General features: G+C 41.6%; 1 protein-coding gene across 4 annotated transcripts in view; it reads right to left on the reverse strand.

Moving 5' to 3' along the window:
- Positions 1-16,691, reverse strand: part of RBM26 (RNA binding motif protein 26) — a 115,399-nt gene that overhangs the window by 12,625 nt on the left and 86,083 nt on the right. For 2 of the 4 annotated variants that reach the window (XM_073347394.1, XM_073347385.1), the window contains exons 21-22: positions 14,287-14,400; positions 3,845-3,874 (exon numbers count right to left, since the gene is read on the reverse strand). In XM_073347394.1, coding sequence (XP_073203495.1) covers positions 3,845-3,874; positions 14,287-14,400 — 144 coding nt within the window. Of the gene's footprint in view, positions 1-3,844; positions 3,875-11,575; positions 12,298-14,286; positions 14,401-16,691 lie in introns of those variants that run through there. The other 2 variants (XM_073347412.1, XM_073347403.1) reach the window with 2 other exon arrangements.

Here is a 16,691-nt window from a genome sequence, read left to right on the forward strand (position 1 = left end):
ACTTGGTGGCACCAAACGGTAGAACCTTTTGATACAGTATCCCGCAGTATTCTTCCCAACAAGTTAAAGAAGTATGGGCTGGATGAATGGACTATAAGGTGGATAGAAAGCTGGCTAGATCATCGGGCTCAACGGGTAGTGATCAATGGCTCCATGACTAGTTGGCAGCAGGTATCACGCGGAGTGCCTCAAGAGTCAGTTCTTGGGCCGATTTTGTTCAATATCTTCATTAACGATCTGCAGGATGGCGTGGATTGCACCCTCAGCAAGTTTGCAGATGACACTAAACTGGGAGGAGTGGTAGATACACTGGAGAGTAGGGATAAGATACAGAGGGACCTAGACAAATTAGAGGATTGGGCCAAAAGAAATCTGATGAGGTTCAACAAGGATAAGTGCAGAGTCCTGCACTTAGGACAGAAGAATCCCATGCACCGCTACAGACTAGGGACCGAGCGGCTAGGCAGCACTTCTGCAGAAAAGGACCTAAGGTTACAGTGGATGAGAAGCTGGATGTGAGTCAACAGCTTGCCCTTGTTGCCAAGAAGGCCAATGGCATTTTGGGATGTATAAGTAGGGGCATTGCCAGCAGATCGAGGGACGTGATCATTCCCCTCTATTAGGCATTGGTGAGGCCTCATCTGGAATACTGTGTCCCATTTTGGTCTCCACACTACAAGAAGGATGTGAAAAAATTGGAAAACGTCCAGCAGAGGGCAACAAAAATGATTAGGGGGCTGGAGCACATGACTTATGAGGAGAAGCTGAGGGAACTGGGATTGTTTAGTCTGCGGAAGAGAAGAATGAGGGGGAATTGAAAGCTGCTTTCAACTACTTGAAAGGGGGTTCCAAAGAGGATGGATCTAGACTATTCTCAGTGGTACCAGATGACAGAACAAGGAGTAATGGTGTCAAGTTGCAGTGGGGGAGGTTTAGGTTGGATATTAGGAAAAAGTTTTTCACTAGGAGGATGGTGAAGCACTGGAATGGGTTACCTAAGGAGGTGGTGGAATGTCCTTCCTTTGAGGTTTTTAAAGTTAGGTTTGACAAAGTCCTGGCTAGGATGGGTTTCAGAGTAACAGCCGTGTTAGTCTGTATTCGCAAAAAGAAAAGGAGTACTTGTGGCACCTTAGAGACTAAACAATTTATTTGAGCATGAGCTTTCGTGAGCTACAGCTCACTTCATCGGATGCATACCGTGGAAACTGCAGCAGACATTATATACACACAGAGATCATGAAACAATACATCCTCCCATCCCACTGTCCTGCTGGTAATAGCTTATCTAAAGTGGTCATCAAGTTGGGCCATTTCCAGCACAAATCCAGGTTTTCTCACCCTCCACCTCCCCACACACAAACTCACTCTCCTGCTGGTAATAGCCCATCCAAAGTGACAACTCTCTTCACAATGTGTATGATAATCAAGGTGGGCCATGTCCAGCACAAATCCAGGTTCTCTCACCCCCCTCCAAAAACCACACACACAAACTCACTCTCCTGCTGGCAATAGCTCATCCAAACTGACCACTCTCCAAGTTTAAATCCAAGCTTAACCAGAACGTCTGGTAAGTTCCTGGGTCAGTGGTTCTGTTGTGTGGTATGTGGTTGTTGGTGCTCGGCAGCTCTCCAACACCATTTTCTACGAGCCATTACCCTATCATCCCACTGAGAGTTACCAAAAGCAACTACAGCATTTGCTCAAGAAACTTCCTGAAAAAGCACAAGATCAAATCCGCACAGACACACCCCTGGAACTCTGACCTGGGATATTCTATCTACTACCCAAGATCCATAAACCTGGAAATCCTGGGCGCCCCATCATCTCAGGCATTGGCATCCTGACAGCAGGATTGTCTGGCTATGTAGACTCCCTCCTCAGGCCCTACGCTACCAGCACTCCCAGCTACCTTCAAGACACCACTGACTTCCTGAGGAAACTTCAATCCATCCAACCACTAACCCAGGAACTTATCCTTGCAACAAAGCCCGTTGCCAACTGTGCCCACATATCTATTCAGGGGACACCATCACAGGGCCTAATAACATCAGCCACACTATCAGAGGCTCGTTCACCTGCACATCCACCAATGTGATATATGCCATCGTGTGCCAGCAATGCCCCTCTGCCATTTACATTGGTCAAACTGGACAGTCTCTACGTAAAAGAATAAATGGACACAAATCAGATGTCAAGAATTATAACATTCATAAACCAGTCAGAGAACACTTCAATCTCTCTGGTCACGCAATCACCGACATGAAGGTCGCTATCTTAAAACAAAAAAACCTTCAAATCCAGACTCCAGCGAGAAACTGCTGAATTGGAATTCATTTGCAAATTGGATACTATTAATTTAGGCTTAAATAGAGACTGGGAGTGGCTAAGCTATTATGCAAGGTAGCCTATTTCCCCTTGTTTTTTCCTACCCCCCCCCCAGACGTTCTGGTTAAACTTGGATTTAAACTTGGAGAGTGGTCAGTTTGGATGAGCTATTGCCAGCAGGAGAGTGAGTTTGTGTGTGTGTGTGTCCCCCGGAAAAAAAAAGGGGGGGGGGGTGAGAAAGCCTGGATTTGTGCTGGACATGACCCACCTTGATTACCATGCACATTGTAGGGAGAGTGGTCACTTTGGATAAGCTATTACCAGCAGGAGAGAGAGTTTGTGTGTGTGGTTTTTGGAGGGGGGTGAGAGAACCTGGATTTGTGCAGGAAATGGCCCACCTTGATCATCATACACATTGTGAAGGGAGTTGTCACTTTGGATGGGCTATTACCAGCAGGAGAGTGAGTTTGTGTGTGGGGGGGTGGAGGGTGAGAAAACCGGATTTGTGCTGGAAATGGCCCAACTTGATGATCACTTTAGATAAGCTATTACCAGCAGGACAGTGGGGTGGGAGGAGGTATTGTTTCATGATCTCTGTGTGTATATATTGTCTGCTGCAGTTTCCACGGTATGCATCCGATGAAGTGAGCTGTAGCTCATGAAAGCTCATGCTCAAATAAATTGGTTAGTCTCTAAGGTGCCACAAGTACTCCTTTTCTTCTGGCTAGGATGATTTAGTTGGGGATTGGTCCTGCTTTGAGCAGGGGGTTGGACTAGATGACCTCCTGAGGTCCCTTCCAACCCTCATATTCTATAAGCCTTCTCTAAGCAGTGCCTGCTGAAGCACACGTGCACCCCTCCCCCACTTCTATCCCACCCATTGGTGTCTCTGATCATTGAGACAGTGAGGCCACATAAAGTGCATTCAGCCCTCTACTACCGCAGTTCCTTCCACCACCAACCCAAACAACCGTAACAGGACTCTGAGGATATGACTACACTGCAATGTAAGCCCAGAGTTCAAACTCAGGATCAAGCCTAACCCCTTTTATCATCAACACACAAATTGTGCTAATCCAGGGCTTGGACTCAAGGTCGCAAGACCCCATGAGGGTGGAGGGGTCGAGCCTCATTCAAGCCAGGTCCCAGGGTTCAAGTCCTACTGCTTTGCAGTGTAGACAAAGACCCACTGGACTTGCGCTATGACAGTCTGCCAAAAACATCCCACAATCCCACGGGCCAACTTTATTTGTCCTTTGGACAGTGAAGTTTGGGGGACGGTCAAGTCTTCTCACACTAAACCATGAACAAAAGGCTAGAATAGCCACCTTTTTGGAGGGTACTAGGAAGTCTTGGATATGGGTGGCTGACCTAGGGTCCCAACCTGGGGCTCCCACCTCTGCACTATGTTTTGGGGACCCAGAGTTCAACATTTCCTAACTTGGGATTACCAACGAATATAAAACAGTCAAACCCTAAAACAACAAATCCAGGGTCTACTAACTCTAATTCTACTAACCTTGGGTTTACATTGCAGTGTAGACATACCCTGAAAAAGAGGAAAGGTGGGCAAGAATTGTGAATAAGCAGACTCATCTCATAGAAGTCTGGTAACAAGTAACCAACCTTCATTTCTTTTTTGAATGGCTCTGCATATTACTACTTAGCAGAAGTTTAACAAGTAACGCTGAGAAATCCTAGACATAGGAATGGAGTCTTAATCAAACAACGATTGCAACACTGCTCTGCCATATTTGGCATGTGCTCCAGAAGAAAGATTCAGCATGTTTAGTGAAAGTGTGCACTGACTTCCAAGTGGCAGCCTTACAAATTTCCCTGATAAGAAGATGTCTGAGTGATGCAAAAAGACATTGCTACAGCTCTAGCAGAACGAGACTGCACAGAGGGATCAGGAATTTCAAGTAACTCATAACACTGCACAATGCATTGTTTAACTCATCTGGAAACCCAACTGAGTGGACACACTATGGCCCATATGATAATTTGCATAAGAAACGGTCTAGATGGCCTCTTAACACTTTTAGGTCTATCTAAATAGTATGCAAGAGCCCATGTAGCATATAAAGCATGTAACAGACTCCCATTTATTAGCATGAGGTTTCAGAAAAACTGTCTCATTGAAATGGATCTCAGACACTTCCATAAAAATCTGGGAGCAAGTTTAAGAACTGCCCTATCTTTGTGAAAATTTGTAAATGGCAGCTCAGCTATCAGGGCATGCAATTCACTCGCCTTCTGGCTGTGATATCAGTGATGAAGACCATGTTAGTAGATAAGCATAATAAAGAACACTTCGTCATGGTTCGAAAAATGACCTCACAGGCATAGATGAACAAGGAGTAATGGTCTCAATTTGCAGTGGGGGAGGTTTAGGATGGATATTAGGAAAAACTTTTTCACTAGGAGGGTGGTGAAACATTGGAATGCGTTACTTAGGGAGGTGGTGGAATCTCCTTCCTTAGAAGTTTTTAAGGTCAGGCTTGACAAAGCCCTGGCTGGGATGATTTAGTTGGGGATTGGTCCTGCTTTGAGCAGGGGGTTGGACTAGATGACCTCCTGAGGTCCCTTCCAACCCTGATATTCTATGATTCTATTGTCTCAGCCAAGCTGGAACAATCAATGTAATTTTTTTCCTCTCTTGTCTAATCTTCACTACTTTCTGAATCAATGGAAAGGAGAGAAAAGTATACAGAAGGCCCTTTCCCCAATGTAGAAGAAAGGCTTTTTGTTGATTTCTGTCACAAACAAGTCTATTTCAGGTTGATCCTAATGGGAAAAGATGTCATGACAACCTGATCCTTCAGGGACTGTTGTGAATCTGACAGCTGTCCCTGCTGAGATGATCTGCTAGCACACAGCCTTCCCCGGCTAAATGTGGGGCTACTGGATAGCACTCGTGACAAATGCATCAATCCTATAACCTAACTGCTTCAGCACATAACTGAAGTGAGTGAGCTCCCTCTTGTTCAGTCATGTAAGACAAAGCGGTTGTATTGTCCATTGCTACCTAGACTACCTTCCCTTGTATATGAAGAAAGAATGACTTGAGAGATGAATGGCTCTTAATTCCAACACGCTGATGTGCAAACTTTTCTCTTGAAAAACACAGAGTGCCCTTGGATTGTACACTGAGCTGTATATGGGCTCCCCCATCCAGTGTTGGAAGCATCTGTTATTGTCAATGAAAGCGAAGGAGGACTGAACAGAGCACCTATGAAAAGACTTGTTCCTCCATCACCTTCTGGTACGGACAGGCTTGAATTTAGGAAATCACTTGTTCTATTTTTAAAAACCTGTCTTCTGGAAGAAAAGCTTTTCCTGCTACTGAGATGTTGTCTACACTGAAAATTGGGTCAGACTCGAGTGTGAAAAATCCACAACCCTGAATGACACAGTTAAACCAACTAAAACTTTGTCAGACAGCTCTAGGTCAACGGAAGAATTCCCCTGTTGATCCAGCCACCGCCTCTCGGGAAGGCAGATTACCTAAGCCACTGCTGTGCCATTGCAGCATTTTAAGTGTAGACAAGCCCCGAATCCAGTACGGAACCTATAAAGGTAATCAGCCTCCCTCAGTTGATAAGTTGGGCTAGTCAGTGTCTGAACCACAGAGGAGAATGATCCTCACTGACTAGTCAACAACTCTTGATCCTCATAAAATCTGAGGCATGGTGTTAGCTGAAGATGAAGAAAAGAGATCTGGTTGCCTCATCTTAGGTCTAGATCTGAAAGACCTTCTTATGCTCAGTCTGAAACAAAGACTGGGATTGCTGCTGCTGACACCTCTGGCTACATGCAAAATAAAAATGATGACTGTGGGTAATACTGTCTCTAGTATCTAAATGATGGAGTAGATGGTCTCTTCCTGATCGTGAGACTCAGACCCAGAGTGCGAACACTAGAGCTAGTCTCCTTCAATTTTTCCAAAAGGTCATCTGTCTCAAGTACTGAAAATACAAAAGTCCTGTTGCAGCCACGCTGGTCTCAGAACTCTGGACACACACGGTGGGTGAGGTAATATCTTTTATTGGAACAACCTCTGTTAGAGAGAGAGAGAGAAGCTTTCAAGCTTATACGTTCTTCTTCAGATCCAACGTAGATACCTCACCCACCATAAGCTCTGCCTCAGAGCAGTTAGCTTATAGCACTGAACATAAATGCAACTTTTAATAGTGTGTAACTTCTAAAGTTGTTTAATATCCTTCATTTTGTACTCTAAAGATCTTCTTTTAAAAATATGGTGAAAATATAAAAATCAGCACCTTGCTCTGTACAGCAACTCCATTCTGCAACATTAATGTGACATCTGCATAGTTCATGAACAGAAACTTCATGAGATTTAAATTACCTTTCCTTTTCATCTAAGTGTATTATGCTTAATGCTCACCTTTTTTGGTGTTACCAAATGCATTTTAAAAAAAACAGCTGAAGATTCCCTTTAAATTGATAATGTATCAAAAAACATTACACATGAAGTGCATTCTGGCAAGGTAATTGGAACAGTGTACAGAAATTGAAATAGGTTGTCAAGTTAGACTTGTGTTACAGAAAGTAAAAATGAATTTGGGATAATTAGACACTGTAAACAGAGAGAATCGGTTGAAGAATGAAGAAACAATGAAAGAAAGTAAGCTTGCGGTAAACATAAAGACAATAGGTGGTTTGGGACATATGTTCATTCCTTCCCCATAATTTTTCTCTAGTGTTGAATTCATTTGTCTCAACTGCAAAAAATACATAATTCTTAAAGGAAAAGCTTTTTAGACATCCTAGTAATTATTTTTAGGTATAGACATATTCACCATGCCTATCTAGTTCAATTTTGAACTTGATTGTAAATTGTTGAAGTGTAAAGTCTCATTTTAGACACATTGATTTGAGGGAGGAAAAATATAAAATGGGATAGATTAAGTACCTTTTGTTGTAAAGAGGCAAAGTGACTATGAACATATGAGTTAACAGATTATTTTTCAGTATACTGTCTTAAAGCTCATGGCAGCATAATACAGTAACTCCTCACTTAAAGTCGTCCCACTTAACGTTGTTTCGTTGTGACGCTGCTGATCAATTAGGGAACATGCTCGTTTAAAGTTGTGCAATGCTCCCTTACAACGTCTTTTTGGCAGCCGCCTGATTTGTCCACTGCTTGCAGGAAGAGCATCCCGTTGCAGCTAGCCAGGCTGGACCCGGTGACCTGGCAGTCCCCCATCAGCTCCCTGCTCCCCTAAGTTCCCTGTGCAGCAGCCACCCAGAAGGCTATCAACTGCCCGCACTTGAGCCGTCCCTCCCGCCACTGCCATGTGCTGCTCCTGCCCTCTGCCTTGGAGCTGCTCCCAGGAGTCTCCTGCTTGCTGGGGGGGGAGGGGCGGAGGGGGCTAATGTCAGGGTGTGCCCCTCCCCTCTGCACCCCACTTACCCATCTCCATAGAGCGGGGGGCACACACGACAGGGCTCAGGACAGAGGGACCTTCCTGGCAGCAGCTGCTCTGGTCTTAGTCTCAGCTTGCTGATTAACCTAACAAGGTAGTGTACTTAAGAGTGGTATCAATGTACTTAAAGGGGAAATGCAAATCTCTCTCTCTCTCACACACACGGTGTGTCTCTGTCTCCCCTCCCTCCATTCGTGCTGCCTTATAGAGTGTGAGATTACATTAACAACGAGTCAACCCTTGAGGGCTCAGCTAATTGTTAGTTCATCATTTAGCAGTAAGGCATTCCCTGGGAAATATCCCACCCTCTGACTCCACCACCTCAACCAAGCTTCACAATCATCATCACTGTATACAGTATTAAATTGTTTAAAACTTATAGTGTGCGTCTGTCTGGTTTTTTGTCAGGCAAAAAAAAGTTTCCCTGGAACCTAACCCCCCGCCCCCATTTACATTAATTCTTATGGGGAAATTGGATTCGTTTAACATCATTTTGCTTAAAGTCGCATTTTTCAGGAACATAACTACAACATTAAGTGAGGAGTTACTATAGTTTGGACACATGTAATATGTTGAAGAATCATAAGAACTATTAAAACACGAGATGTACATCATCTGGTCCTCAGAGAGTCTCCCATTTTTATGTTGCCCCAACAGAGAATAAAGTTCAACTTCATTTGCGCCTCCCCCCCCCCCTTTTTTTTAAAATAAATTACATTGGAAAGCTTTTGTTCAAGTGGCTCTGCACATTTCCATGTATGGATATTTCTCCATACAGTGCCTGCTGGAGTGCACATGTGCTCCATCCTACCGCTCCTCTCGGTGTTTGTGAACGTTCTGAGGGGGAGGCTATGTGAGCAGCACTGTGCCCTCTAGCAACTCAGTTCCTTCCAACCACCATGGAAAACAGAAGTAAGCTGCCCTGGTCCTTTAGATATGGGGCATTTGAAGTGCCTTGTTAGATTTATAGTAGTTTATTCCTAGTACAGTTAGTACAAGGTAAGTGTATAAACTATCTGTATATAATACTATTAAGGTAGCTTCTTTTGTGTTATGGCAGAACCTCAGAAGAAAAACAACTTGAGCTTTGAGATTTTCTGGGTGTCAGACAAGCATGAGAGACTTTTGAAATGTCTGTACGAGGTACATTTGCCTCTGGGTGTTCCGTTTGCCAGACTAGCTTCCTGAATGTGTAAGGATAGGTAGACCAGGCTTCAGGTACTCTGGCTCAAAGAAGGTCTGGCCGCTAAACTAAGTTCCGGAGGTTCATCGTGACTGCAAATGAAGAGGACTGATTTGGCTTCAGTAGCTTCCTTAAGTAAGGAAACCTCAAAGTAGTGCAGATTGCTATCTGTGCAGGGTTCTGATCTTTGGAGAAAGCTACCAATGCTTCAAAAGGCACTGGAGAGAGCCTGTCAGGAAAGTCACGGAACCTAAAGCTATGTTGGTTCCAGCTACATGAGAACAGAAGTAGCAGTTGTGGGAGAAGGCAGCCACTGTTAGCAGTGCCAGATCCCACTTGTCAGACTTATCAGACCCCTCCATTGCTACTCCAGTTACAACAGTAAGCTTAAGTCTGTTCCAGGCTCTTTCAAGCCCAGTGCTGAGCGATGGAGTGTTTTCCCGGATCAGTTAGTTTCCAAGTTTGTGGAGCTGGGCCAATCCTCTGCTCCGGTTCCCAGGGCCACCATCAGATCAGAAGAGGATAATAGTAGTGGCTGATGTCCATTTTCCTCTGCCTGAGAGTCCCTTAACTTTGACTGGCAGGAACTTGGCAGGGGAAGAAATTATCTTTATCAGTTCCACAATCTGCTTCATCTGTATCTAAATCTCAGCCAACAGACTAGGACTATTAGAAACTACTGCCTATTGCCATTGTGGGGTGTTGGTTCAGTACTGCCTCAGAGGAAAGAGTGTAATCTACTGAATTATCTACCCACCCTCTTTGTCTCTTAGGGTATTACTTGTGCCCATCCAAACACACACCCTGCCTGACCCTGTTTAGCCTAGACTTCCTTAGATGAGCTGAAGTGAGTCATGAGGAAAAAAGGGGGATTCTCCATATCTGTTATGGATAATGAAGCTTGTAAACAAAAAGTCAAATACTTAGGTGAATTTAGTGGCCATAGACACTACTAAGGCAGTCAGGTATTTTCAGTTTATAAGAGATAACAAGCATAAAAGTCAGAACCATTTATTACAGAAACAATGAAAAATTTTTGATATTGGCTGGGATAAAAGCAAAACTGAAAGGAAGAAGCTGTGGACTTCATGCAGTTTGATGACCACTGCATTTTCTGAAATGTTACTCTAGACCAGGGGTCAGCAACCTTCGGCACACAGCCCATCAGGGTAATCTGCTGGCGGGCCGCGAGACATTTTGTTCATGTTGACTGTCCACAGGCACGAACCCTGGAACTCCAAGTGGCTGCAGTTCGCCATTCCTGGCCAATGGGCGCTGCAGGAAGTGGTGGCCAGCACATCCCTGCGGCCCGCCACTTCCATTGGCTGGGAACTGCGAACTGTGGCCACTAGGAGCTATGGGGGGGCCGTGCCTGCAGACAATCAACGTAAACAAAATGTCTCGTAGCCCAACAGCGGATTACCCTGATGGGCTGCGTGCCAAAGATTGCCAACCCCATTCTAGAATTTGTCTACTTAAGATCAGCGTATATGTTTCAAATACTCAGGAGTGCATGGGCTAGAAGTAATACAGAAGTTCTCTTCAAGGAAAAGCTGACATTTAAGAAATGCAAAATGCTCTTAAGGAACTTTGATTAGAAATTCATTATGTATGGGAATTTATTGAAGGAAAGAGGGGACTAGTTCAGTAATCATTAGAGAGAATGTAAATTAATGCAACCTGGTTAAATAAACAAGATAAAAGGGAAAGATAAGCCTGTATGGTTGAGAATATGACAGGAAAAAATAGCATAAGAAGTTAGATTGCTTGAACATACATATACCAAAATCATCCTGGTAAGAAGATAATTAGGAAATTTATAAAAGATCCACCCAGTTGGAAAAATTATGAACAACAGAAGACACAATGTAAAATTTCAGAGAATATTTCAGCAATGTATAGCATAAAGATTTTAGGAAGCATACAAGAGCAATGATCCACTAGAACTTATGAAAGAACAGATTTGATCCAAAACCTGCTGCTACCCTCCCTCCCACAAGCGCCACCATTGTACTGATGGCCACAACAGGACTCAAACAAAAGTCAGACCCGAAGGGGCAATTGGGGGGAAAAAAAAAAGTTAACTCCCAAGCTACAGTTTCAGTTCCAGAGAAACAAATATTCTGCATCACACCCTCTTCACTTTCAACTATGAAAAGTCAGGGAGAGTCTCACCCATTCACCAGGGTTTCACACAGTTTGTGAATTATGTTCACAGGGAAAATGCCAACATGTAGCTAGCTGGTCCCTAAACTTTTTCCCCCTTACATTAAGGAAACCTGACCAGTATTCCCACTCGTTATGTGGATAAAAGTCTGTAGACAGAGCTTCTCTTCCCCGCAAGGAAGCCCCATCTGAGGTCCCTTTTCCAGGCAGGCAGCGGTTCTCTGGTACCTAGTTCTTTCCAGGACTATGAAGGGTTTTTCCCTCTACCAAGGCATTTACCACATCCAAAAACCTTCTTCTTTGCTCCCAACTTGTGTTTTCCTCCAACCCCACATCACTCTCGAGAGCTGAAGGCCCTGATTTCCAGGCTTGATGTTTCAGCAGGAGTTGTAGAATGAAACTGACTGCAGCCCATCTACAGGACAGATAATTAATCATTTTCCTGCCTCTGCTCCAGTGTTTGTAAAACCTCATTACACCCCCTCACTATGTAAACTGTAGATTACTTTACTTGCCTTTATTCTTTTTCTCAGAAGCGACTAAAATTACTGTTGATCTACAGGGTAATATATCCAGACAACTTCAGATTTCACTTTTCCTCCTTCAAGAAATTTCCTCAGCAGATCCCCACTAATAAACTAGCAAGCACTGATTGCTTTCAGGAAGAAGACAGAGACCAAGACTGAAGCCTTGCTTTCCATATTCAAGCATCTGATCTGGCTTTAAGAATCAAGAAAACAATGCTTCATTAAAATATAAATTGAAATCTAAGTGGCTATTTGCAAATTTCAATTTTGGAGGCTCCAAGAAAACACAGTCTGAACTGAAGTGGTCTCGCCTACCCCTTTTTCTAAACCTCAAAAGATTTCATCTGTTTAAGTAATGAGTACATGGGGAGACACCAATATGATATGTAAATCTGACTTCTCCTGGAAATGGAGAGATAAATGAATTAGTATCTGTCAAACATACAGCTAAGAGTAGCATAAAATTCCTCCTTTACCTATAAGGGGTTAAGAAGCTCAAATAACCTGGTTGGCACCTGACCAAAAGGACCAATAAGGGAAGTAGATCCTTTCAAATCTGTGGGGTGAGGTTTTGTTTTGTGCTCTCTTTGTTCTTTCTTGAACATAGAAGGACCAGGGTAGGAAAAACCATCTCCTAAAATTCTACCTGAAATAAACATCCAAGATTACAAAAATTGTAAGTAATAGCAAGGAAATGCGTTCGCTTATCTTTTGTTTTAGCTTGTGAATTTTCCCTAGGCTAAGAGGAAGGTTTATTCCTGTTTTTTTGTAACTTTAAAGTTTTGCCAAGAGGGAAATCCTCTGTGTTTTAAATTTTAGTACCCTGTAAAATTACCTTCCATCCTGATTTTACAGAGGTCCTTCTTTTACTTTTTCTTTATAATAAAGTTCAGTTTTTAAGAATCTGATTGGTTTTTAGTGTCCTAAAAACCCAAGGGTCTGGTCTGTGCTCATCTTGTTTACCTATTTGGTTGGTATAGGATTCTCAAGCCTCCCCAAGAAAGGGGGTGAAGAGGCTTGGGGGGTGGGATATTTTGGGGAAACAGGAACTCCAAGTGGTCCTTTTCCTGAATCTCTGTCTAGCTCACTTGGTGGTGGCAGCAGTACCATCCAAGGACAAAGTAGGATTTGAGCCTTGGGAAAGTTTTTAACCTGAGCTGGTAGAAATAAGCTTAGGGGGTCTTTCCTGCAGGTCCCCCAGAGTTCAGAGTGGGAAGGAAACCCTGACAGTATCAAATGAAAATAGTAGAAATGCTGGGTACAGCCATAACTATGAAACAGTTTATAAGAAGGTCTAGCCATGAGAGCTTCGATCTCAGACTGCCCTAGCTTAAGTTCAATTTACTTGGAAACACAGATCTTGTGGAATCTTTGAGAAATATTTCTTACTAAGGTCTTAGGCCTATGAAAAAAAATCTAAACCTAGAAAACAACCATAAGCTGATTCTGTGATTGTACTGGTTGATAGAAAAAGGAACCACCTGATATCTAGGGAGCAGGATCTTTCTTTTATCCTCTAGGTCCCAGAAGCAACGTGCATTTGGGCATACCTACTGCTCAACAAGTTTATTGCTATCAATGGTTCTATGACCCATGAAACAGAACACATGACTCAAGAAGGTGCTTTTTATCCTTTAGATTAGTTGGATTAGATTTAAAACTGAACCAGGAAATTAAGTGGAATTAAGAAGGAAACAGAACTGTTACAACCACAGTGAAAACCGCTGCACAGCAATTGTGTAGACCTGGAAGTACATAATGCAGGAGGAAGGGTCACGAAGTATGGATATGTGACAGTCGATTGGACTGAAGAGAGGAGATTAGGTAACAGCTTACTGACTGTTACAAGTCCTTTACGTGGAGAAAGATCATATTAATGTTATCAAATGAGCTAGCTATTGGTCACGATGTAGGTAAAAAAACATTTACGGAAAAAAAGTACACCTTTACGGTAGGTAAAATTCTAGCTCTGCACAATAAATGAGTTCTGTAGGAAAGAAATTAGTCAAGTCTCAAATAGTCATTTTTAGTTGTGATTGTAAATCCACTGAATTATAAAATATCAGAATACTAAAGAAAAGAAATGGGAAATATCCAAGACAAAAATACCTGAGTTTGTGGAACTGTTGAGACTGATTCAATTTGAAGGGAAAAAAAGTGTTGCAGCTTAAAAAAAAAAACCCAAAACATTGGAAAGCCAAGGAATTTACAAGAGACTACTTAATTGTAAATACACTGAATTATAAAATAATCTCCATTGATTGTCCTGGGCATGACCCCTGGGTTTCCCCCGCACCTTAGTATGAGACACTCCTGTTTTGATAAATTACTAAATGGACCATCGAAGTTTTGTTTTTTGCTGTGAAAGAGGTACAATGCTCCTGATAGGATGTGATGGAAGATTTGAACCAATAATAGGTTCACAGTGGCAGAATGGAGAAAGCAAGCTTAGTAGTAGCACAGACAAGAAAGTACACATTATGTAATCAAACTACAAATTCACGCCCCAATGTCAAGTCACCGAAAGTATATGGTACGGGAACAAGTGGGAATCAACAGATGTTACCTACTTTTAGAAAAAAAAAAAAATCTATATTCTTTCATCTCGCCAGAAAATCAAAAGAAACAAACTTACTTCCTCTTCATCTGGTTCAGCTTCTTCTGTTTCAACAGCAGACATATTAATAACTGGCTTATTCCATGCCAACTTCAAATCCTGTCCTTTGAATCGAGATCCGTGAACAGCAGCCTGAAGCAAGTTAGAAAGTTCTTAGTTTCACATTTCTTTGTGAAAGGGAAATAAAATAATCAACAGTTGATCAGAGACCAAAAGTAAACCGATACTAAGCTTTTACTGGGGGGGGAAAAGGTGATTTTTACACATTTGTGAAACAGATTTATGAGTTATTACGAATAGCTTAAAATTAAATAGATTTACTGAATATACCATTTCAGCATATAATAGTTCAGGACTTGATAATCAAATGTATTTACCTAGCTGTTCAGGTAAGAGTTTACAAAAAGTAGTAGATACAGTATTAATCAAAATGCAAGAAAAGAAAATAAGCTTAGCAAGTCATGGATCAATTCATGACATGGATAACATACGGTCATGAACACCTTATTGAATTTTGATCAGTGTTTCACACCCTTGAAAGACTGACACAAATTGAAACAACACTTAATACATTTACTTACTGCAAAAACCCAAGCATCCCCCAAATACAAATGATTCAGTGTAACAAAAATTAAACTTTGTGATTATAAAACTTATTCTACTGGAAAATGCTCCACTTCCTGCAAACCCTTTGTAATTGAAATGTAAAAATTTTAACTTATGGGATATTCATGCCTTTCTAAGTACCAGATGCATTAAGTGGCTGCTTTGGAAATAGTATGTTCAAATTAAAGTAACATGAACTAGCATAAATCAGCGTTAGCAACATTTCGAAATAACTGTCACAGTCACAAAAGATTTATAGTACAATCTGAAAGTACAGCATAATGTGAAATGTAGAAACAATTACATGTTCAATGACATCTGAACATGAATTGTGTGATATTAAAGTCCCCAGGTATAAATTTTAAATCTGTACATATAAATTTATGATAAATTTAAAAGATTCCATGCCTATTAAAATGCAGCTCAGGAGTTTTTGGTTCATGGTCTCATCACAATGTCACACAACTAGAATTTTTATAAGTACTTATACATGACATTTAGGTTCAGAAACAACTTGTAATCTTTTGAAGAAATTACTGCTACATAAAAGTGCAACATTTTATAGCTAGGGAATCCTCCTCTCCCTTCCAGACTAAAATGTCCACCATCATAAAACTTAAGCTTTTTTCAGCCAAAGGTAAAATATTACATTTTCTTCTGAATAAGCCCCAAAGAAAGCTTTCATGATTCAACTAGTTCTGCAACTAATCTTCATTACCAATTACTATTCTTAAAATCTGATTTACTAGCAAGCACCAAACAATTTGTAATCCAACATGTTTTGAATTATAAAATGAATCTGATTTCTTTGAAAGTTCTACATTTAGTTTTACAAGTCATACTAGAATGTGTGAGGGAAACCATGTAATAGCAAATTCCTATTTCATCTTAAGTCCAAATGTCTTCTCTCCATCATTATGAAAAAATATTGCCATATGAGCGTGGAGTGAAAAAGGCGCCCTCATGACGTTTACTGTATAGGTGGAGTTTCTCTTCAGTTAACATTATATATACTTCGTATTGCTTACATGTAAAAGTTGTGTTAAAAGAACATTAACATTGCAAAGTCAAGCACTCAAAAGTTATGAAATGCCAAAATTAAGGCTGCAAACAATTCGGCTCCCTTGTGAGTATGCTTTATGATACAGTCTTTAGTTACAAGATGATGTGTTTCCCCTCCCCCCCCACAGAACACATGACTTGTTCAGTGGACAGCTTGGAGGGCACTCAATACATGGATAACCATTCAATATTTACTTTTATTTGAATCAAGTGGTTGTACACACTGTTATTGTGCATAAAAATATATCAAGGTCCTTTATGAAAGCTTGTAATGTTCTGACCTTGGTGGTCATTAGGAGATATGTATACAGACTGTGGTATGAATTTATCTTATTGTGTATATATAAAGCTGTGCTCATAATCTATGCTGCAACATTCAGTTCCACCTCACAACGGGGAGGGAAGCACAGAGTACCTTTTAAACTAAGCTAAAAACAAGTGATGGGCCATTACATTAATGGGAAAACACTGAAACAACTTGCAACTGAAAAGAAAACCCCAGTCTTGAAAACTAAGAAAGGAAGGAATTTCCCCCATTATGAATCACCATAGTCTGAGAAATTTAACAAACAAACAACCACCCACCCCTGCAAACATTGTTAAAAGAAAAGGTATTTGAAGTGAAAAATATCCAGAATTGAGGGACAGTCTCAAAGGTGGGGGACTGTCTATGAACTCTAGATCCCTCCTCAGGGCTATGGGATAAACCGGGAATCTGAGCAAAGGCAATAGGTAACTTGTCTTAAAAGGGATTC

This window comes from Lepidochelys kempii, chromosome 1, assembly GCF_965140265.1.
Source record: "Lepidochelys kempii isolate rLepKem1 chromosome 1, rLepKem1.hap2, whole genome shotgun sequence".
NCBI lineage: Eukaryota > Metazoa > Chordata > Testudines > Cheloniidae > Lepidochelys > Lepidochelys kempii.